General features: G+C 38.4%; 1 protein-coding gene across 3 annotated transcripts in view; it reads left to right on the forward strand.

Moving 5' to 3' along the window:
• Positions 1-24,447, forward strand: part of KCNU1 (potassium calcium-activated channel subfamily U member 1) — a 143,515-nt gene that overhangs the window by 39,288 nt on the left and 79,780 nt on the right. For all 3 annotated transcript variants that reach the window (XM_070068546.1, XM_070068544.1, XM_070068545.1), the window contains exons 11-18: positions 10,958-11,063; positions 12,158-12,240; positions 13,366-13,435; positions 13,872-14,024; positions 14,248-14,360; positions 15,038-15,109; positions 18,976-19,065; positions 19,204-19,301. In XM_070068546.1, the coding sequence (XP_069924647.1) occupies positions 10,958-11,063; positions 12,158-12,240; positions 13,366-13,435; positions 13,872-14,024; positions 14,248-14,360; positions 15,038-15,109; positions 18,976-19,065; positions 19,204-19,301 (785 nt within the window). The remainder of the gene's footprint in view (positions 1-10,957; positions 11,064-12,157; positions 12,241-13,365; positions 13,436-13,871; positions 14,025-14,247; positions 14,361-15,037; positions 15,110-18,975; positions 19,066-19,203; positions 19,302-24,447) is intronic.

A 24,447-nucleotide genomic window follows, 5' to 3' on the forward strand; every position in this document is an offset into this window, starting at 1 on the left:
AAGCCAGGAGCTTCTTCCGGGTCTCCTACACAGGTGCAGGGGCCCAAGGACTGGTGCCATCCTCCACTGCTTTCCCAGGCCACAGCAGAGAGCTGGATTGGAAGAGGAGCAGCTGAGACTAGACCGACGCCCACATGGGATGCTGGTGCTTCAGGCCAGGGCTTTAACCTGCTGCGCCACAGCGGCGGCCCTGAAAATCTTCAGTTTTCAAACAGAACTAGGAAGAAATATAGGAAGCCCAGAACTGCATCTGGACCCCCCAAAAAATTATTAGAGAAAAAATTAGAAAAATTTAGAGAAAAAAAAATCAATTCTGGCCCACAATCTATAACACAGGACCTCAAGGTCAAGATCCAATTGAGGATGCAGCTGTAGGAAGCTGTGTTCAGACTGGAGAGTGATTTAGGATATCCGGTGACTCTTAGATGCTCCTAGTCAGGCAAAAAGGATTTCAAATGTAGTTAATGGCATTCTTCCCAGCAGCCCGATATTCTCAAAGTAAAGAGAGTTCTGTTTCCAAGGAATCATGTGTATGACGTTCTGGGCATGACATGAACCTAAGTAAGATTCACAGATAGTTCTCCATGCTTTAAACGAGATCTCACTGGTCTAAGTCCTTTCAATTTGGAGTAAAAGGGCCAAATAAAGTTCAAAGTGAACCAAAAAGGTCTCTGGGGCCCAAAGTGGCACATAGAGGAAATCAAGCAGACAGCAGTCCTCAAAATATAAGCATAGGGCATTGATTGAGAACAAAGAAGGACTCAGAGGGTCAAGCACAGAGCCAAGACACAAAAGAATGAGAGCAAGATGAATGTGTTCATGAGGACAGACCTGGCACACAAACATTCCTGCTCTCTGAGGAGTCTAATAATGGGTACTCTGCTATGGCCCGGGAGTGCAGTGGAGGATGGCCCAAGTGCTTGGGCCCTGCACCCCATGGGAGACTAGGAGAAGCACCTGGCTCCTGCCATCGGATCAGTGCGGTGCGCCGGCTGCAGCGCGCCCGCCGGCCGCGGTGGCCATTGGAGGGTGAACCAACTGCAAAGGAAGACCTTTCTCTTTGTCTCTCTCTCTCACTGTCCACTCTGCCTGTAAAATAAATAAATAAATTAAATAAATTAAATAAATAAATAAATAAATAAATAAATAAATAAATAAATAAAAGAGATTCCCAAGCAACCTCCATGACTGGCCTTCCTCTTACTGTTCCAAGTCTCGGTTTGCAAGTGTCCCACCTCTGCTGGCTTCAGAGATAGCAAGAGTAGCCTGTTCCATTCAGAGAGCTTCAGATGGCGAGGAGCAGTGCTGGGCAGCCCCTGCCCACTTCTAGACCTGTTTTAGATGACAAGATTCAGGACTTTGAGCTGATGCTGCAAAGATGTGAGGCTCTGGAGGGTGAGAGTATCTTGAACAAGGCAGGGATATGACTTCTTATGGCTGGAGCAAAGACTGGGATGGATGTGTTTAAAGATGGACCGTAGCAACGTGAAGTCTGTTCTCCCTTCTACTGAGTCTTGGCCCATTTCTTCCAACAAAATATGCACAAGTCACAGTATACCAGTTATGATCAGCCCACATCGGCCAGACAGCTGCTGTGCTCAGTCTCTGAGAGTCACGAACCACCATATGTGAAAATCAACTACTCTGGTGGAGAATCGGACCCATGCAGCAGCCAGCTTCCTAGGCCATCCTCGGTGAATGTTGCCATCTTGGATGCTGTCACCCAATGCAGTCATATGACTCCAGCAAAACCACATGGGTCAGAAGTATCACTCCACTGAGCTCAGTTAGAATAAAGCACATAATAAACAATAGCTTTTTGTTGTTTTACACCATGAACATCTTGCAAGATTCTATGCACAAAGAGACAACTGATAAACACATTATCGCATTTCATTTCTTTCTGTGGTTATTTATTACTTAAATAGAACACTATCTAAGATACTATACTATAAAGTGCTATAAAGTTAAAGTATTATATTTCTTTAAGTCATGGCACTGATTCGCATATAACAAAAATTAACTGAATTAAGCAGAAAGGAATCTATAAATACAAGTAGGAATTCTACATTTCCTAAAGCCTCCAGAAGAGGTAGATACCTAAGCTTGGAGTAGACGCACAACAAGGAGCAGTGACAGCATGGTGCTTTCTTCATTGAGTGACTTTGTTATTATTGTGTATGAGTACATAAACGTTGCATTTACAATCATTCACTATATTGAATGTATGATAACATAAATTGTACTTGTGCCACTTTTCACAATAGAATTTTAAAGATGAGAACGTTCTAGAATTGACAAAAGAGACTAGTTCTCAGATTGGAAGCATACCATAATGTTGATCAGGATAAATGAAAATAATGTGAACATGAACTTACTTGAAATGTGAAAATCAAAACGCAGCAATGGGGAGATGCATGCGTGTGAGTGCTGGTATAAGACAAAAGAGATGCCTAATTCAGCCATTGTTAGGGGGAGGGGCAGATCAGGGCCGGTATCCAGAAGGAAAACTCATTCAAGAAAGTAATTCATGAACATAATTTACACATCAAATAGCAAAATGCTTATGAAATATTTATCCCTTTCCTTTCCCCCAGTACTACTCCTCAGAGGTAATTTTGCTGTAAGATCTTGCTGAATAAATATTTCTCCTAACTTTAAACACTTATTTTGTCATTTTTGATTCCTCAGAAGTAGGCAATATTTGTTAAACGCCAGCTATTGCAGACATCCCACCTCCTTTCCCATTATTCAATGTAGTTACTTTAAAATTTGTATTATACCAGCAGTCAGTTTCTGCATCACTAGGGCTAATAAATACTTCTTCCTGTAGATTCAACTAGTATATTATGATACACTGTAATATACTGTACATTTCCTCAAAATTGTTCAATACTTAATGATTGCCTCATGTGATGTCTTTTATATATTAAATATATTGCGTATCATATTTATTGCATCACAATTAATGATTCTAACTTCTACAAAAAGTAAATAATCCAACAGAACAAGAGTTCAATGAAAAACTTTTAAAAGGTGCATGTGGGTTATTGAAGTATAGAGAAATAGACTAGAAATTCTATTAAGTTTGAAAATAGCAAGGAAATAATTAAGCACCATGTTTAAACTTGCTATAGAAATTAAATACAATTATAATGCACATTTAAATGCAAGGTTATAAAGTGAACAGCCGTGTAATCACCCCTCAAAGTAAGAAATATTCCAATGCCAGCATATAAACAAAACCTTCCTCAGTTGCAAGCCTATATTTATTCCTTAGAAGTAAGCTCAGCTCTGGCTTTTTATCTTACACATTTTAAATTGCTTTTTCTCTTTTGCTTATTTAGTATATTAACTTTTTCAATCATAGACTTACATAAATGGGATATAAATTATTTCCAGCAATATGATGATTGGAAAACCTACCGACGCGGCAGCTGTCTGCAGCTGCCTTGCTGCCGTCGCTCTGCACTATGACATTCCACGACGTGGGTACGCCGCCATCTTCCTCAGTCCACTCTGGGGTGGTGGCACTTCCCCACATGCACTGGCAGCTATGGACAGGATGCTATGTAAATTCCTTTAGATGTATCCATGCACTGGGAGTAAAAGTTCAGGATAATCAAGTTCAAATGTCTTCCTGCAATCAGATGGTCAGTTGTCCCAAATGGTTTGATCACCTGTGCTTCCACAGCAGCTGTGAGAGTTTTTATTGCCCTGCTTATACACCTGCACTTGGAAATGCAACTGCATTCTACCTAACACTCACAATAGCATTTTTTAAAAATTTAAGCCATCCTTATAGATAGTATTTTATAAAATAGCAGTGTCTTACTGTTGTTTGAATTTACATTTTTCTGCAAATTCTCCCATGCATTTTACTCTGTTTATAAGCCATTTGAATTTTCTCATAAAATAAGTATTAAATTATCTTGTCTATTTTTATCCTGAATGACTAATCTCTTCCTTATTTCTGTAAGATGATGCATGAAATGAACCTATATTGGCTATATACAAATTCTAATTAAAGTTCAAAATCTACCAATTCAATTTTATACCAATTTCATTGAGTTATTCTCATATTTAACCATTTTGCTCAGCTTACTTCTTGCATATTTGGTCTTCCTTCCCATTGTAACTATTTTCCTTCTTACCAAATAGCAAAGCCTTTATATTTTCTTAAAGACAGATTTGTTATTGTTTTAATGTAAAGATATCTTCATTTTCCTTATATTCTTGAAAAATAATCTCACTGAGATAGTTATAAGCTGGGAGTTGTTTCCTCAAGAACCATGAATGTATTGGTCCAGTTAGTTCTGACTATAGCTGTTGCTATTAAGAAGATAGTTGAACTATGAACTCTGGTGGACTTAGTATGAAAGTGTTTTGTGTACTTACTGTGATGTGTATATGGGTTTTTAAAATTTTTTAAGGTAAACAAATTTCATGTATTTCATATATACAGATTTAAGAGCATAATGATACTTCTACCCTATCCCCTTCCCACGCATGCTCCCATACTCCCACCTCCTTCCTTTCTTATTCTTTTTAAAAATTTTTACAATGATCCACTTTCAATATATTTTATACTCATAATATTAACCTCACACTAAGTAAAGAATTCAACAAATAGTAAGAAGAAAAAAAACACTTCTCCTCAATAGTAGGCAAAGGCTGTAAACAATCATTGAATCTCAAATGTCAATTTTGTTCGTATTCATTACATTTTGTATGTTATTAGTTACCACAGATCAGGGAAAACATATGGTATTTGTCCTTTGAGACAGGCCTATTTCACTAAGTATGGTGGTTTCCAATCACATTCCTTTTTTTTTTTTTTCTAAAGGACAGGATTTCATTATTTTTATGGCTGATTAGTATTCTATAGTGTATGTACATGACATTTTCTTTATCCAGTCATCAGTTAATGGACATAAGGGTTGATTCCATATCTTAGCTATTGTTAATTGAGTTTCAATAAACACTGGGGTACAGATAACTCATTCATATGCTGACTTCATTCCATGTAGGTACATTTCCAGGAGTGGGAGCTCTGGGTCATATGTAATACCTATTTTCAGCTTTCTGAAGTATCTCCATACTGTCTTCCACAATGGCTGTGTTAGTTTACATTCCCACCAAGAGAGGATTAAGGTATCATTTTCCTCATGTCTTCATTAGTGGCATTTATTGTTTTTTGATTTCTTTATGAGAGCCATTCTGATGGGGTGAGGTGAGACCTACTTGTGGTTTTGATTTGCATTTCCCTGATGGCTAGTGATCCTGAGCGTTTTTCCTTTGCTTTGATTGCCTGTGCTTCTAGGATCTTTTCCAAGAAGTTTTTGCCTATGCCAATGTCTTGCAGAGTATCCCCAGTGTTATACTCCAGCAATTTGGTGGTATCATGTCATAGACTTATATCCTTGATCCAATTTTAGTTAATTTTTGTGTAAGTTGTAGCATACAGGTCTTGTTTCATATTTCTGTACCCAGAAATCCAGTTAACCAACACTGTTTGTTGAAGAGACTGTCCATTCTCCAGGGGTTGATTTTAGCTCCTTTGTCAAAGATTAGTTGGTTGTAGATGTGCGGATTGATTTCTGGAGTTTCTATTTTTTTCCACTGGTCACATGCCTATTTTGTGCCAGTACCAGGCTGTTTTGATTATAACTGATTGTAGTATGTCTTGAAATCTGGTATTGTGATGTTTCACGCTTTGTTTTTGTTGTTCAAGATTGCTTTAGCTATTTGGGGTATCTTATGTTTCCATATGAATTTTAGCATCATTTTTTTCTAGATATGGAAAGAATGTTGTTAGTATTTTGATTGGAAGCACATTGAATCTGTAAACTGCTTTTGGTAGTATTCACATTTTGATGATATTAATTCTTCCAATTCATGAACATGGAAGATTTCTCCATTTTGGGAGGTCTTTTTCTATTTCTTTAATTTTTGCTTTTTCATCATTGAGATATTTCAACTTCTTGGTTAAATTGATTCAAAGGTATTTAAATGTTTTGTTAGCTATTGTGATTGGGACTGATCTTTGAGTTCTTTCTCAGCCATGGCATTGTCTGTGTATATTGAACCATCCCTGCATACCAGAGATAAATTCCAGTTAATTCAGGTGAATCCTCTTACTGATGTGTGTTGGATTCCATTAGCTAGTATTTTTGTTGAGGATTTTTGCGCCTATGCTCATCAGTGATATTTGTCTATAATTCTCTTTGTTTTATCTTGTGCTGGTTTTGGAATTACAGTGATGCTGGCTTTATAGAAGGAAATTGGGAGGATTCCCTCCCTTTGAATTGCTTTCAATAGTTTGAAAACAAATGGAATTAGTTCAACTTGAAAAGGCTGGTAGAATTCAGTGATGTCTCCATATGGTCCTGGGCTTTTTCTTTGTTGGGAGGATCTTAACTATTGATTAAATCCCCATGTTGGTCAGGTTTTCTATGCCTTCATGACTCAGTTTTGGTAGATTGTATGTGTCCAGGAATCTATCCATTTCTTCTAGATTTTCCAATTTGTTGGCATACTGTTTGTAATAATTCCTAATGATTCTTTTTATTTCTGTTGTGTTCATTGTTACATCTCCTTTTTCAACTCTTATTTTTAATAAGGGTCTTCTCCCTCTTTTTTGGTTAGTTGAGCCAACGGTGTATAAATTTTGTTTAATTTTTCAAAAAAAGCAGCTCTTCATCTCACTGACTTTTTTATTGTTTTTGGTTTCAATTTGATTTCTTCTCTAATTTTAATTATTTCTTTCCTAATACTAATTTGGGTTTGGTTTGTTGTTGTTGTTTGATGTCCTTAAGATACATTTATAGCTCATTTTTTGATGCCTTTCCAATTCTGTGATGTAGGCACTAATTGCTCTAAACTTCCCTCTGAACACTGCTTTTTGTTGTATCCCATAAGTTTTGATATGTTATATTGTCATCTTCACTCATTTCCAGAAATTAGAAATTTTTTATTTCTCTTCTGATTTCTCCTATGACCCACTGTTCATTCAGGAGCATTTTGGTCAGTCTCCATGTGTTTGCATATATCCTAGAAACTCTTTAAGTTGTTAATTTCCAGCTTCATTCCATTGTGGTCAAATAAGATATATGGTTTGATTTCATTTTTTTATTTGCTGACATTTGTTTTATGGCCTAGTATATTGTGTATCATAGAGAAAGTTCTGTTTACAAATATATATACATACATATAGAGAGAGACATATACATATATATATATAGAGAGAGAGAGAGAGAGAGAGAGAGAAATTCTAAATAATTGGTATTTTCTGATGTTAAGAAAAATATCACTTTTGGGTCTGGTATTTTGTGTATCCGGTTAAGATGCTGTCTGCAATGCCAGCATCTCATATGGGCACCAGTTTGAGTCCCTACTGCTCCACTTTCAATACAGCTCCCTGCTAATGCACCTGGCAAAGCAGCAGAGGATGGTCTAAGTTCTTGGGCTCCTGTCACCCTTGTGGGAGACCTGAATGAAGCTCCTGGCCCCTGCCGTTAGCCTGGCTCAGCTGTGGCTATTAGTAGCCATTTGGGGGAGTGAATCACTCAATGGAAGATTTCTCTCTCTCTCTCTCTCTCTTTCTCTCCTCTCTCCCCCCCCCCTTCTTCTCCCTCTCCCTCTCTCTGACTTTCAAATAAATAATCTTTTTTAAAAATCATCTTTTTAATATATTTTCTAGTTATTTACTATTGGTATAGATAACACACAATTCACTTTTGCATATCAATCTTATATTAATCTACATACATTCCTCTATTTTTTTCTGCAGTAGTATTAAGGGACTCTGCATAAATAATCACATCATTTGATATGAATACAGCTTTTTTCTTTTCTCCAACCCTTATTGTGAAATTTGTATTTTTTTTCTTACTGTACTTGTTGAAGCATCAGATAAGAGTTTTTTAAAATAAAAAAGAAATCCTTTATGATAAAATTATGTTTACTTCATTTTTAAAAGACACTTCAATATTTTATCATCAAAGATTCTTTTTTATTTTAAAGATGTTCTTTATTATGCTAAAGAATTATCTTCTATCCTAATATACCATGAAATACATTTCAATATAAACCCACCACTTTCAGTGCCAGCATCCCATATGAATGCTGGTTCAAGTCCCGGCTGCTCCACTTCTGATCCAGCTCTCCGCTATGGCCTGGGAAAGCAGTAGAAGATGGCCCAAGTGGTTGGGTCCCTGCACCCATGTGGGAGACTTGGAAGAAGCTCCTGGCTCCTGGCTGCAGATTGGTGCAGCTCAGGCCATTGCCACCATCTGGGCAGTGAACCAGTGGATGGAAGACCTCTCTTCTCTCTCTCTCTCCCCCTCCTTCCCTCTCTCTGCCTCTCTGTAACTCTGCCTTTCAAATAAATAAATCTTTTTAAAAAATAAATAAAAATTAAGAAATATTTTTAACAATTTGTCTCTGCAAGACTAAATAATTTTGGACTCTTAATATATTAATATATTGTATTACATTAGTATTTTTGGAATGATGGTTATCTTGGTTTTCTTCTATTTGCTGAGCACTATTACATATTATATGACTTTGAAATATTTCACATAAAATGAAATTATTTGCTTGGTGCAAACCTGTAAAACAATCTAGGACTAGTGGTACTATAAATTTTGTTTGATCTTTTTTTTTTAAATAGTCAACAATTATATGAAAAAATGCCGGCGTTGCTAATCATCAAACTGAAACCACAAGAACAAATGCAGATCACGAAGAGGTATTACCTCACCCTAGTTAGAATGTTAGTTAGCAAATGGACAAAAGATAACAAAAGTCGGTGAGGATGTGGAGAAAGGGGAATGTTCATGCATTGTTGATAGGAATATAAATTATTGTAGCTATTTCATAAAATGGTAGGATTGTTTCTCAAAAAAGTTAAAATGGAATTACATGATTCAGCCATCCCAATGCTTGGTATTTATCCAAAATAAATGAAATTAGTGTACTGATGATGTGTTGGCATTCCCACATGTTTACTGCAGTATTATTGACAATGCCAAGATATAGAATCAACCAAGACGCCATCAAAAAGTAAATAAAGATGTGATATCCATACACAATAGAATTCTATTCAGTCTTTGAAGTCCTGCCCTTCATGTTAAATGATACTTCATCACAGTTGGATAGAAGCAATACGTTTCAAGAGATCTATTTTCCCACAAGGTGATGATGACATATTGTGTTCTTGAAAAATGTTAAGCAGATGTTAAACACTGCCACCACAAAAATGGTGACTGTATGAAGTATTGTGCTTGTTGGACTTAATCATCCACAAAACCATAATGTTCTACATAATAAAAGTCACATAACATTATCTGTTGTTTTAAAAAATAAGATTTCTAAGTACATACATTTTGTTTAGTGTGTGTGCATGTGTGTGTGTATGTGTGTGTGTGTATGTTTCCTTTGATTTTGTTTTGGTTCTAAGCCAACCTTCAATTTCTTTCTTTCATCCTTCCACAATCAGTTCTGGTAAAATCTCTTTAGTAATCTGTCTATTTTGCCTGTTTTCAAAGCTGTTGGTACATGGTTGTTTGTTGTCTACTTCATATTCTACATTTATTTTTCCTGGAAGCATTAAATCCTCTTCATTCAATCTAAGTCATTTTTGTCTCCTTTTTTATCTCCATCAATTTTACCAATTTTGCTTGTTATGTTAAGTAATTTTTCAAAGAACCAGCTTTTGATCTTGTTTATTTTCTGTTCTTTTGTTTCTCTACTTCATTTTATCCCACCCTTGTTGTTATTATCTATTTCCTTCTTATTTCTTTGGGTTTATTCAAATATTAGTGTCAAAAGCTATCAATCTCACCCAAAACACTGCCATTGTTGTATCCAAAGTCATATTTAATATTTTAAAAATATTTTATTCCTAAGAACAATTATAAGAATTATTTTAATTTCTTCTTAGCCCACAATATTTTGTGTCTAATTTTTATAATTTCTAAATATGAGGGATATTTTTATTTATCTTCTGGTTATTAACTTCTAATTTTATTATACTGTATTCAAATATCATCATATGGACAATATCTTTTGTAAAGTGTTGAAACTTTCCTTCTTGGTTAATTAATTATCACCTTGGTAAATATTCTTGGGCTACTGAAAATAACTAACCTTTCTGAATGTTGGTTGAAGAATTTATAAATATGAAACTTACATGCTTGATTTTTCTGTTTAATCTATTAATAATCGAGACATACTGAAATTCTTCTTCATAGTGGCAGATGCATCCATTTCTCCCTCTAGTTTTGCCATTTTTACCTCATGTATTTTATTACAGTAGTTGTTTTAAAATGTTATGTATTTTCAATTAGCTCTCTTTTTTTTACTATGTAGTGAACTTCTTCACCCATAATATTGCATTTTTTAATTAGCATTCACTTGTTTCTTCATGGGAATTTGACTGAAAGAGCCTGAACTAAATGCCTAGCCGTGGAGTTAGGTTAATGGCATCAACATCACCTAACTACCTGGATTCCTTTTTTTAAATTTATTTATTTATTTGAAAGTCAGTGTTACACAGAGAGAGAAGGAGAGGCAGAGAGAGAGAGGTCTTTCATCCACTGGTCCACTCCCCAGATGGCTGCAACAGCTGGAGCTGAGATCATCTGGAGCCAGGAGCTTCTTCTGGGTCTCCCATGTGGGTGCAGGGGCCATCTTCTGCTGCTTTCCCCAGCCGCAGCAGAGAGCTGGATCAGAAGTGACGTAGCCGGGACTAGAATTGGCACTCATATGGGTGCCGGCGCTTCAGGCAACAGCTTTATTTGCTACGCCACAGGACCGACCCCACCACTTGGATTAATATTGGAGGACAGATGTTTCCCAAAAGCATAGGTATTTAGAGCCTCTTATGAAATGCACCAATGACGTATAGCAACCTCTGAATGCGAGTCGGCATTCTCTTCTCCTTTTCGCCCAGGTCCCCTCCTTCTTTGGAGCTGGAGACGATATTTAAGTGCAATTTGGCCTACACGACTTTTATCTGCGGATCTGCACTGAAGTGGGAGGATCTGAAGCGGGTTGCGGTAAGGCCTCGATCTTACCCTCCTCCCAGGTTCCTGGAGCTGCAGCACTTACGGTGCTAAATACATGGCTCTGCTGCAAGGGTATTGCTCCAGACTCCTTAATTGGGGGAAAATACTGACTTCATGCACTTCAGAAACTGATCAGAAAGGAAGTGCAGTAATTAACCTCCAAATCCTCATGGTAACTATCACACACACCTCCACGTTTCCCCCACATGTGTTTAAATTATTCATGTCATTAAGTTCTCTGTTTATCTAGGGCAGTTTTGTTTTCTCAGCATAAGAGACATGCAAAGTTATGGATAGAAAAACTGTGTTTGATCATGCCCCCCCCATCAGTGTCTCTTCGTAAACACACCAGCATGCCTTCTGATGGCAGAAACATGAGGGAGAATAGCAGGAATCCTATGAAGATTGGAACTAAAAATAACGAGCCACAACCAACTCTCTGGAGACAGGTTTCGTTCAAGATCAAAGACAACTTCTGTCATGTTCTAAGTTTCGCAGAATCAATAAACCCAAAAGTTTTAGTTTAAAGCAGAGATCCATAGAGTCAATACAACGAATTGAAGCAGAAAAAAAAATGACAGATCCAGCACAGTCTTTCTCTTTCTTGCTATTTAGTACTATAAGATCGTTCAATAACTTCCTAGGCACCTTAAGATTCAAAATCCACATTTTTGAATGACTGCTTGCCTTGGCTAAGCAGACTCCCACTTGTTCTATGCATTACTGTGCTGAAAGACAAATAAATATACAGGCAGTTTCTTTAAAAGGTTTTATTGCTCATTACTAGACATAAAATGATTGTGATAGACAGGAGGAAAAGCATGACTTGGTACTTTACCTATTTAAAAATAATCTTAACATCTACATTAGGGACACGGTGCCCTGGTCCATCAGCTGTAGTCCTCACAGGCCTTGCAACACTAACAGGACTGATACTGGTGTAAAAATACCACAACTGCTTCTCAAAAGCATTCCCATTCTTGTTGGCAATTCAGTGACAAAAGCCATCAGAGAACCCAAATGGGAATGCTAGAGCATTACCCGTGTAATTAACAAGACGGCTTCTATTTCGTCTTGAAGAGCAGGTGGAATCTGCAGAAGCCTGCCTGATCATAGCCAACCCTTTGTGCAGCGACTCGCATGCTGAAGACACTTCAAACGTCATGAGGTAAGAAGCTGGCACTGTGTTTCCAGAGTTTCCACTTCTTCTACTTCTTCTGAAACAAAGCCAAGTGCAGAAAATGCCATCTACGGCAGAGCGAGTTTCATCACGTTTCAGAATTCTGCTTCCTATTTGCCTCAGTCCCCCTCCGACTAGGCAAGCAGCTGCAAAGCCCCCTGACTGCGTATGTGCTCCTCTGTGTATGCACCGGAGATTTCAGTCGATAGCACAAGGTGTCTTCAAAAAGTGCATGGACAATGTGCATTTTAATTCCCTTTTTTTTCATGGTGTACCTCATAGCTGTCTGAATTTTTAAAAAAGCAATTGCACCAATAACTGGTTGCTATTCAGACAGGAGCAGTCAAATAATTAAGACCTTCTCCTCCTCAAAAATCAAGATGACATTTGGGAACTCTGTTAGCACAAATTGTTTATTGGGATTGTTTTTCAGTAGTGCTAGGGAAGAAATTTCAGTCAAGGTTCAGTATGCTGGATATTCAAGAGTGCCAGAGCTAGTATCATCACCTTTAACTGTGATTGGGAATTTGACTTGCGGTAATAGTCAATGATGATTGTGATGGCAGAGATATTGTGCACAATCCAGGTGAACGTCTGTCTTCCAGAACACAAATGCACATATTGAGAGAGATTCTACAAATAGCAAGGAACAGCCAAACACGTGTAGGACCGTGCCTAACACAGTAAATATGAGGGAGATAGTAGTTCCTTGGTTTCTAAATGAAAAAGTTGAATTTCACAGTCTGTGAGCTACTTCAAGCTACACACAGCAATTAAACTTCCATTGTTTCCTGTAATTGTGTTTGGGTTTGAGGGCTAAAACATGTGAATCTGTTTATTTCTTCCCAAGAACTGGCCCCAGAAGACCATGATCTTTTAATATCAACATCTGACTTTTCAGTAGATCTCATTTACTAACTCGGTAAAACAGTACCACTCTGCAGTGTATGTTATTCAACTGCATATTTTTAGAAAACAGCATAGGAATAAACTGTAGAATATGTTAAGTTTCCTTATATTACCCACACACCAATTTAACTTGGAATTGAATTATATTACAAAGAGACTTGGCTTCATGTGCATTGCTAACGAGTGCATTTGCAATTTTTGAAGGGTACTCTGCATCAAGAACTATTACCCCAAGACCAGAGTCATCATACAAATACTTCAATCCCATAACAAGGTATTATAACATATTAAAATTTTCAGACTCTTCCTTTTTTAGTCTATAAAATGCTGTAAACCTTATTACTATGTAATGAGTCTACAAATGAAAAGTTTTTGCCAATTGCAGATGAAATTTGGAGTCTCATTAAGATTGTTCATCACTTGGAGTATAAATTGGAGGCAGAATTAGTGGTCTAAGCCATCTGACCTGATTTTTCAACTCCAGCTTTTTATACTTTTATTTTTTTAATTGGAAAGGTTGGCCACTAATCACTTTCAAATGTTGCATTTGTTCTTATCACCTCCATTGTTCTGGGTACCAGTTTTGTGCCCAACAGTAAAGTATAAGTGATTTCAAGCAAATTAAATGAAAGAAAAATACCCCCATCTAAACGAGCTTTCTTAAGGTATGTGTACGCTGAATGGTTGACCTACTTTCTCCCACAAAACAGGTCTACTTGCCAAGGATTCCCAGCTGGAACTGGAGTACTGGAGACAATATCATCTGCTTTGCTGAATTAAAGCTTGGATTCATTGCCCAAGGCTGCTTGGTGCCAGGCTTGTGCACCCTTCTAACGTCTCTATTTGTTGAGCAAAACAAAAAGGTAACCTTGTAAATTGATTTTGAATCTTGACTCTAACCTGATGTCAAGACCAGGTATAGAAAAAAGAACTTAAGGACAGCAAGTGTTCCCCCAAGAAATGAGATTTGGCTCCTGCTTGAACTGGCAAGGAGACTAATTTGCCACTTCACATAATGTAGAACTTCATTGAGAGCATCCTGTATCCACACGAACATGCTATGTGTGGCGTGATTCTGTATTCCAGATCATTCCTAAACAGCCCTGGGAGAAACATTTCTTGAATGGTCTGAAGAACAAAGTTCTAACTCAACGTCTCTCCGATGATTTTGCTGGAATGAGTTTTCCTGAAGTTTCCCGGTAAGTTGACGGGAAATTCTGTCCTTGTTCTTTCATTCCACACCGGTCATCCAGGGCTCACCATTGAGTGGACTCCATTATAAACACTGAAGATAAAATAGTGAGTAGCTCAGAGTCTTTGTGGCGCAGCTTCTTCCCCGGCCCACTGGCACACTGGTTGGCAGTTGTTTCAGGTGGATTCACATGTAAGTGAAGATTCCTTATTTGGCCGGCGCTGCAGCTCACTAGGCTAATCCTCCACCTAGCGGCGCCGGCACACCGGGTTCTAGTCCCGGTCGGGGCGCCGGATTCTGTCCCGGTTGCCCCTCTTCCAGGCCAGCTCTCTGCTGTGGCCAGGGAGTGCAGTGGAGGATGGCCCAAGTACTTGGGCCCTGCACCCCATGGGAGACCAGGAGAAGCACCTGGCTCCTGCCTTCAGATCAGCATGGTGCGCCGGCCACGGCGGCCATTGGAGGGTGAACCAACGGCAAAGGAAGACCTTTCTCTCTGTCTCTCTCTCTCTCTCACTGTCCACTCTGCCTGTAAAAGAAAAGAAAAAGAAAAAGAAAATTCCTTATTTGAGAGTTCCTTCTCCCTCCTCTACACTCTGGTATTCTCCCTGGCATGGCCACATTCTGGTAAACTAGCTCTCTGCTTCTTCCTCTCTTCTCACACCTTCTTCTTGTCTTTCTTCCTAGGCTCTGCTTTGTGAAGATGAATCTCATGCTCATAGCCATCGAACACAAATCTGTCGTTCACAGTGGTTACTGGTACCAATAAGGCTTCTCATCTCTTCAGTTATTTTTTAAGGAGACTCTTTATCATTAAGACTTTTCCAAAGATTCAGCCATTGCTGGGCTCTTTGCCATGTGTTGAGAGCCAGCCACACAGACACGGGGCTCCCACCACTGTGGTGGGCTCAGGGCTGTCTCTAAGACTGGGGTTGGAATGGTTCATCTGAGGGGGTAAACACCACGCCATTATTCCAGTGACCCTGCCCCAGTTTTCTCTCATGAGCATGGGAGAGAAGAAATGGTCCCCTTCTCAGATCTGCTCTTCTTAACAATATGACCAGATCGTGTAGGTCTTGGCCTTAAAATAAAACTATGAAATAAAATAGCCTCAGATAAGCTGCAAAATTTTGCAAAATTGAGATTTCATTGGGCCACTGGACAAAGTCTGCTATTGATAGAATGGAGAAAGGGTTAGAGGTGACCTTATCAGTACATGAGTGTGTCCAGAGAATGCATAAGTCATAATATGATAAGTATGAGAAGTCATGTCATAAAAAAGAAAATCTGTGTCAAAAAACCTACATATACATAAAAGGAAGGAAATGGAGCAAAAGAACAAGAATTAGCTACAATAATACTTGTGGAGAGACAAAAGATGCTGAAAAATAAGAAAAAGTGACGACTAAATGGGATGGGGAGCAAGAAATGCTATTATGTTGGTGTTGGTTCATGTGTTTTTTGTTTTTGTTTTTTGTTTTTTTTTTTTTTGGACAGGCAGAGTGGACAGTGAGAGAGACAGAGAGAAAGGTCTTCCTTTGCCATTGGTTCACCCGCCAATGGCCACCGCGGCTGGCGCGCTGTGCTGATCCGAAGGCAGGAGCCAGGTGCTTCTCCTGGTCTCCCATGCAGGTGCAGGGCCCAAGGACTTGGGCCATCCTTCACTGCACTCCCGGGCCATAGCAGAGAGCTGGCCTGGAAGAGGGGCAACAGGGACAGAATCCGGTGCCCCGACCGGGACTAGAACCCGGTGTGCCGGCGCCTCAAGGCGGAGGATTAGCCTGTTGAGCCACGGCGCCGGCCTCATGTGTATTCTTTAGTAGAAAACTAACTCAAGCTAGAAACTGACATCCACAGCCTAGATTCTGATCTGGAATTATGATTTGCTAGCCCCGTGGCTTTGGAGAAGTGCTCATCATTTATGGAATGAGGAAGTCACGTAGATTAATCGCTAAGATCCCTTCCACCTGAAAGACTGGCATCACTGAGAATCCTAGAATTGTAGTGAAACGTTAAAAATTCTGCAATATTAAATGATATCAGAGGGGCCATGAAGGAATGATTTTATAGAAAATGATTTTATATGAAATTTATATGGAAAGAATAAAAGTCCTATCTCACTAGAGAAGACCTAGACAAAAAGCTCGGCAGAAAAAAATCAGTAGGATACTGCAGCAAATTGTTAAGGGGAGAATAGCAAGTAGTGTTATTTGGCTCGTGAAATTCTATTTAACAATCCTGCCATGCTCAAGAAAATCTCACAGTCTAAACCTGTGCATATTGTCATCCGCACAAACAGACTCTCTTCTGGAAACAGTTCATGTACAATGGGTAGGCTTACAATCATAAGCCAGAAAGTTTGGGTTTCAGACTGACCTAACTCTTGATCAAGTTTCAGTAACTTCTTTGACCATCAACAACCTGTGCTATGCACCTAATTTTTTTTGCAAACTTTTAAAAAGACATATAAGTTCTAAAACCCCATTTCTGACCTGGCAAAAACCTGTTTCTAAAGGTGGGACCTGAGGATTTTTTAAGTCTCCATAATATATATTTAGTTTGTTCACTGGCATTTGGAAACTACTAGATCACATGTTCTTAATATCTTTCCAGATCTAACACACCAGATTTCTGTAAATTGTATTAAGATGACTGTTAGGATATGATAGACCAGAAACATGAGCATTTATTAAGCTACTAATTTTCACATATGTTCAAGAGGACTTGGTGCTGTTTACCACAGAGCACCCATCCCTCCCAATCAAAGAGGGACAAGTTCCAACACAGATTTAACTTCAATTTCTCATTGAAAAGTCACATCTTTAAAAGAGTTTAGCAAAGACACTGACTGCAGTTTCTCAGAAGACTGCTACTTCATGGACAAGATTGCTATAGGTACTGTACAGGCGTAGATTCTTTAATCCCACACAACACTATGATATGGGAGCTTCTGGAGACAGAAGCTGAGGCCCAGAGAGATCAAGTAATTTTCTCAAGTTCACAGGATCCCCAAATGGCAGAGCTAGGATGTGAACTCAGACAGTCCATCTCTGGGAGATATACTTCTGATCACCATGTTGCTAAGCAACCACAATCATTGTTGATGTGTGGAAGCCTGGACATGTTCCCTAATCGATACACTTGAAAAGACCAAGACTTGCAGAAGTACAGGGTAATCATAAAGAATCATCTTGGGCAATTATGCATCACCTGCTAAGGGATGCCACTGCAGCTGACCTCCATGGGAGAGCGTTCTGAGTTTGTCCCAGTGGCAGACCATTTCTCCAGGAGAGTACCTGGCTGAGCTTTAGGAAGGAGACTGTCAAATAATAATGCCAGATCAGCATAATCCTCAGGAGACACTCATATCACCTCTCAGTGCAACCAGATATATTGTCATTACAATATCTTCATAGCCACATATTTGACATAAGTTCTAAGAATACCTCCCCGCCCGCCCACATGCACACATCTTTAAAGCAGAAAAGGAGATATGTAAGACACAATTAGGTATATCAACCAATGATATTCAGGGGGTCAAAAATCCACGCTCTTTCCCTTTTGAATACAAATCCAAACATTCCACTCATTCATATCAGTCAGTAAACACTCAGAAAATGCCACCCATTGTCTCAGGTAATAATTCACCTGAACATAGCTGTTCAGCTCCCTTTAACTCTTGGCATAGGGCTGAAGAGTTTTCATTGTGCAAGCCCTTTTATTTCTGTAAAGATTTATTAACATTTGCAAATGTCTTTGGAGTATCCTAACAACAGAGTAAGTTAAAAATTGCCAGAATTAGGACTTACCCTCATTCCAATGTGAATATAAAAAGGGAGTGACATTTAGAGGGAAGAAGTACGTTCATCATGCCCTAAAGCAAACCAGAAAATGAGGTTATGAGACCTCACCCTAACGGAGGTCTGAACAAAAGGAAATGAAGAGGAGAGACCTTGATAAACAAGGAGAAATGTAGGTCACTCAAAAACCCATAGTGGAGTTCTGCATCAAAGAATATCATGGGTAGAAATTTGTAATACAGCCTTTTCAAGCACAGAATCCATAATAATACAGAAAAGCAAAATGTTCAATTAATGTAGAAATAGAAAGAAATTGCATGGCTGCTGCTCTCAAAAATCTTGCAGTCTACAGGAGCACAATGAAAGCCAAAAGCAATGTGCACCTTCAAAAACTATATAAGTAAACAAAATACACTTTTGGAACCATCTGGTTAATTAGCTATAATTTAATTTGAAATGGCAGGTGACCACAAGACCTAGAACAATGTGGTCGTGGACTACTCGTCATGTGATAGCCTAAATTAGCAAGGCGGGATTCACCTGGACTGATTGGACCATCTTAGATTCAAGACACAACCAGGCAGGAACGGCCCCTCCCCTTAGCTGCATACGCAGCTCAGCAGTCAAGTCGTTTCCGGCAGCAATCAAACAAAGGATCAAATATAGTCAGATTCTCATTTTCCACTGTGTTTGACAGTAAAAGGAGATTGAATTCTATTAACTCAGCAACTTAGAGAACCCCACTGGTGATGACAGAGTGAAATACCAAATCTTGTCACAGATATTAGAGGGGGAAATGACTGTATTTTTATTTTCCATTTCCAGTGGCTTGATACTCAATCCCCCTGCACAAGTTAGGCTGCGTAAGAATACATTAGGGTTCTTTATTGCTGAATCTTCAAAAGAAGTCAAAAGGTAATTTTTTGATTACTTTATGGGGAAGGGGAAGCACTAAAGCAAATAGAACTTAATGGGAGGCAGACTGAGTCAGCACCTCGCATCCTTAGTGTTAAGTCTCGCATAAGTCATTCTTGATTTGTTTTCATTGTCCAGAGCCTCCTTTTACTGTCTCAGCTGTCACAGTGATGTGACTACTCCTGAGCTAATTGCAAAATGTGGCTGCAGAAATAGGAGCCGACAGCACCTCACAGGTAATTGCACTTTATGTCTCGCTGCCCTTAGTCCAGCTACTAGGGGTCTAGCCAAGGAAAGAGAGGAGAATACCATCTCGCTAAAGACAATGCCCAGCTGAATTTGGCTAAGATGTGGCAGACATTTCAAGACTGGAGAATCAGTGGTTTAGTGCTGGAAGAAAACCTACTAGTTGTCTAATTCAACTCCCTTAAAGGCAAGGCAAATTAATTACAAAAGAGATTGTCATGTTATCCAAAGTCACAGAGCCCATGGTTTTCAAACTTTCACCACTTCTTCATCACACACTGGTTTTCCCAACATAAGACTGGAAGTTCAGCCTCTATGTGACTGCTGGGTTACCAGTGAGGGTATCAGTTTAGGACCATTTCTTGAGTACCCTGTTTCACTAATGGATGATAAGGAGTTTAAAGTTTGCTCGTTCTGACACAGTGAGGAGAGAATGCAATTTTTTCTATTTTTCTCTACTTGAACTCCATGGCTTACAACAACCCTTCCTATAATAGTGGGAAAAGAAAAATTAATCTGCAGCATTTATGATTACTCAGTTCAAAACTTAATCTCTTCCATGTGCATTCAGATTCTTTGAGTTAAATCTCAGCAGTTTAGAACTTACACAATAAATTCAACGTTTGATTTCCTTATCATATCTATTCTTATCTCAAGGGTCCTTAGCCTCTCCTTCTGCCCAGAATGCTATTGAAATGCAATGTGGGCATTCTTGCAGTTGGCAGCAAGTCCTCCCTGCTCCCTCCTGAGAACAGATGCTCCTCATCCCCTTTAGTCTGCTATCGCCACCTTCTGTGACCTACACATTGACACTCAGTGACTCTGTTCTTCATAGCTTTAGCTCACCTTCTGTCATGTGTTAATGAAATCCAGCATCCCTGACACACAGCCTTGTAGGCTTGAGACCTGCAAAACCTTCCTTTTCTGTACCACCAGTCTTTTCACTCCTTGTTATTTGTGTTCTTCTGCTGTTGGGGACCCAGGGCCTTTCTTACAACACCTGTGTTGAAATATAATTAAAATGCCATAGAATAAATACTACATCCATTGGATGTCTATAATTCAATGAGTTTTAGTACATGAGTGGAATTGTGTGATGATCATGACAATCAATTCTAGAATGTTTTTCCCACCTCAAAATAAAAACCCATACCCCTGTTCACACACCTGGAAACCACTGGTCTATTTTTGTCTATCAATGTGATTTTCTGGTAATGTATGAGCAGACCTTTTATGTATGGCTTCTTTCATTCAGCCACACTGTAGCATGTATCAATATCTTATTTTCTTACAGCTGAATATACTCTACTTTCTAAATGCATGCCACTTTGTTTACCCATCCATCTGATGATGGATATTTGGACTGTTTCCATACCACTTTTTGGACATTTTGTATAATGGTGTTATGATGATAGGTGCACACATATTCTGTTCATTTTCTGCTTTCAGCTTTTCATTTGTGGATAGATCCAGAAGTATACTTAAGTAAAATGTTAATTATGTTTTTAACTTGTTAGGAAACCTCTATGTTCTTTTGCCCAGTTGCTATACCACCTCACATTTCTACCAACAACACACAAATGTTACAGTTTCTCCACATTCTCACCAGCACTTGTTACTTTGCATTTTTTATATGAATAATCATTCTAATGGATATAAAGTGGCATCCCATTGTGGTTTTGATTTGAATTTCCCTAATATTTAAAGATGTTTAACATCTTTTCCTGAAACTATTACTGACCATTTACATATAATCCTTGAAGAAATGGCCACTTAGAACCTTTCAATTAGATTATTTTCTTTATATTCTTAAAATGTAGAAAGACTTTATGTATTCTAAATGCAGATCCCTTAAGAAATATATGGTTGACAAATATTTTCTTCTATTTCATGGCTTATCTTCATTTTTTGATTTATTTTGAAGTGCAAACTAATTTTAATTTTGATAAAGTCCAATTATAATTTTAATTTTGATAAAATCCAAGTATATCTTTTATTCTTTGGTCATTTGTGCTTTTGTGGAATATCTAAGAAGAGTGTGACCATCATAAGATCATGAGATTTACTCCAGTATTTTCTTCTAAGATTCTTATATGTTTGGCTGTGACATGTAGATCTATAATTTATTGTGGTTGATTGTTTTATATGGTATCAAAAATGAATTTAATGTCATTTATTTTCAGTGTGAATATCTAGTTGCCCCAGAATCATTTGTTCAAAATTATATTCTTTCTCCAACTGAATTATTCTTGTCACTTTGGGCAAAAAATAGTGGTCTAAGAGTTAGTATTTGACATAGTGGTTACGCTGCTACGTGAGATCCTTGCATTCTATATCAAAGTGCCTGAGTTTGAGTCTGGGCTTGGTTTCCAGTTCCAGCTTCTTGCTAATGCACATGGAGGTGGGCAGCAGGAGATGACTCCAATTCCTGGGTCCTGGCACTCATGTGGAAGACCTAGGTAGAGTTCCCTGTCCCTGTCTAGCATAGCCCAACCCCAGCTGAGGACATCTGAGGAATGAGCCAGCAGATGGGAGATCTCCATTTCTCTTTCTCTTTCTCTTTGTCTCCTCCTGTCAAATAAATAACACATTCAAATAAAAAACCACTTGATTATAAATGTGTAGGTTTATTTCTGGAGTCTCAATTCTATTCTATTAATTTATATGTCTAGAGCCGGCGCCGTGGCTCAATAGGCTAATCCTCCACCTTGCGGCGCCGGCACACCGGGTTCTAGTCCCGGTTGGGGCGCCGGATTCTGTCCCGGTTGCCCCTCTTCCAGGCCAGCTCTCTGCTATGGCCAGGGAGTGCAGTGGAGGATGGCCCAGGTGCTTGGGCCCTGCACCCCATGGGAGACCAGGAAAAAGCACCTGGCTCCTGGCTCCTGCCAGGATCAGCGCGGTGCGCCGGCTGCAGCGGCGGCCATTGGAGGGTGAACCAGCGGCAAAGGAAGACCTTTCTCTCTGTCTCTCTCTCTCACTGTCCACTCTGCCTGTCAAAAAAAAAAAAAAAAAAAAAAAAAAAAAAAAAAAAAAAAAAAAAAAAAAAAAAAAATTTATATGTCTAGCCTTCTGCCAGAGGCCTACTCTCTTGATGACTATAGTTTTGCAGTAAGTTTTTTGACACTGGGAAATATAAAACAAATTCAATTGATTTTTGTATATTGATCTTGTATTATGCAACCTTGCTGAATCTGTATTAGTTCTGGTAGTTTTTTGATTGCCTTCCATTTCACTTGTTACCTAATTGCCCTGGCAGAAGCTCCAGCAACTTGCTGAATAGAAATAAGGGAGCTTACATTCTTATTTTGTTTCTGACCTCAAGGGGAAATCATTCAGTCTTTCACCATTAGGGGTAATGTGAGCCGTGAGTTTTTCTTAGATGCCTTTTATCATGGGGAGGAAGTTCTATTCTGTTCCTAAATTCTTGATTTTTTTTTCTCTTGAAGGGGTTTTGATTTTTGCCTTTTTCTTTGTGTGGGTGTATGCTTGCATTTTGAGATAATGATGATTGCTTGTTTTATATTGCATTAATATGACATATTATATCAATTAATTTTCAAATGCCAAGTAAACCTTGTGCTTCTGAGACTTTTTTTTTTTACTTAATCTATGTTATCAAGTTTATTACCTGCAAAATAGGGTATGCATAGCTACACTTTATATTCCTTTTGGTTTTGTCAAGTTAGTAGTAATATTCCTTCTTTAATTAATATGAGTGTTCCCTCTTTTTTCTTGTGGCCAGGCTTACTAAGAAGTCTGTAAATTCTGTTGTTCCTTTTCAAAGAAACAACTTCTTTTCTAACTCTACTGTATATTTATTCATATTTATTTTTAATTAGTTTATTTATAATTTAACTTTTATAGTTTCCTACTTTCTGCTTGATTTGAGTTTACTTGCCTTTCTTTTACTATATACTTTTCACTAATTTTCTTGGTGATTCACCTACAGTTTTCTATTGACATCATAATCTGTAACATCTAGTTTGAATTAATAACAAATTAATTTCAATACCGTACTAAAATACTGTTCTTATGTAGTCCTGTTCTCACCTTTTATGCTGTTACTGTCACAAATTATATGTTCATATATGTGTGTCCATCAACATAGAGCTATAATTATTGCTCTATACATTCATCTTTTAGTCAGATAGAATAAACCAGCTAAAAAGAAACAAAATTATGGATTCTCTTAAATGTGGTTAATGTAGTCTTTATTTGAACAACAGAGAGATGCAAAGAGACAGTTCCCATCTGCTGGGTCACTCCTCAAACACCTACACTGACTGAAGCTGAGCTGGATTGGGGCTGCAGTCAGGACTCAGAAACTCGATTCAGGTCCCCCATGTGAGTGGCAGGAGCCCAATGACTTGAGTTATCACTGCTGCCTCCCAGGCTCAGCACAGGAAGGAAACTGGAGTCAGGAGCCGGAGCCAGGAACTGAACTGGGGCACTTCAGCGTGGGACCCAGAAATCTTAACTACTAAGCCAAAGTGTGTATATATATATTTTTTTCTGTTGCATTTACCCACATAAATATGTTAGCCAGTATTTGTTTTTTCTTCATGTGGGTCTGAGTGACTGCCTTATGACCTTTAATTTCAACCTCATGAACTCCCAACAGTATTTATTGCAGGGCTTCTTTGCTAGCAAAAACTCTCTAAGTTCTCGTTGATCTGAAAATGTCTCTAATTTATCCTTCATGTGTGGAGGACTATCACGCTAGCTATTGAATTCCTCATTAACAGTTATTTTTCATTCAACACTATAACTATGCTGTTCCATTTTTCTCTGGCTTCTATTGATTCTGATGACGAATCAACTGTAAGTCTTATTGAGGACCCTGTGTATACAGTGAGTCACTTCTCTCTTGCTGCTTTGAAGACTGTCTTTGGATTATACCAGTATTATTATGAAGTGTGTGGACTGCTGGATCCCTTGGTATTTCACCTACTTTCAGGTTTGTGCTATTCATAGTTGTGTAGGTTAGTATTTTTCCATCTAATTTAAGGAAGTTTTGGGCAATTATTTCCTAAAATATTCTTTCCACGCCCTTCTTTTTCTCCTCTCCTTCTGAGACGTTCATTATATCTCTGTCAGTACCTTTGATTATACACCAGTAATCCCAGTCATCTGTTA

The sequence above is a fragment of the Oryctolagus cuniculus genome, chromosome 2, assembly GCF_964237555.1.
Source record: "Oryctolagus cuniculus chromosome 2, mOryCun1.1, whole genome shotgun sequence".
NCBI lineage: Eukaryota > Metazoa > Chordata > Mammalia > Lagomorpha > Leporidae > Oryctolagus > Oryctolagus cuniculus.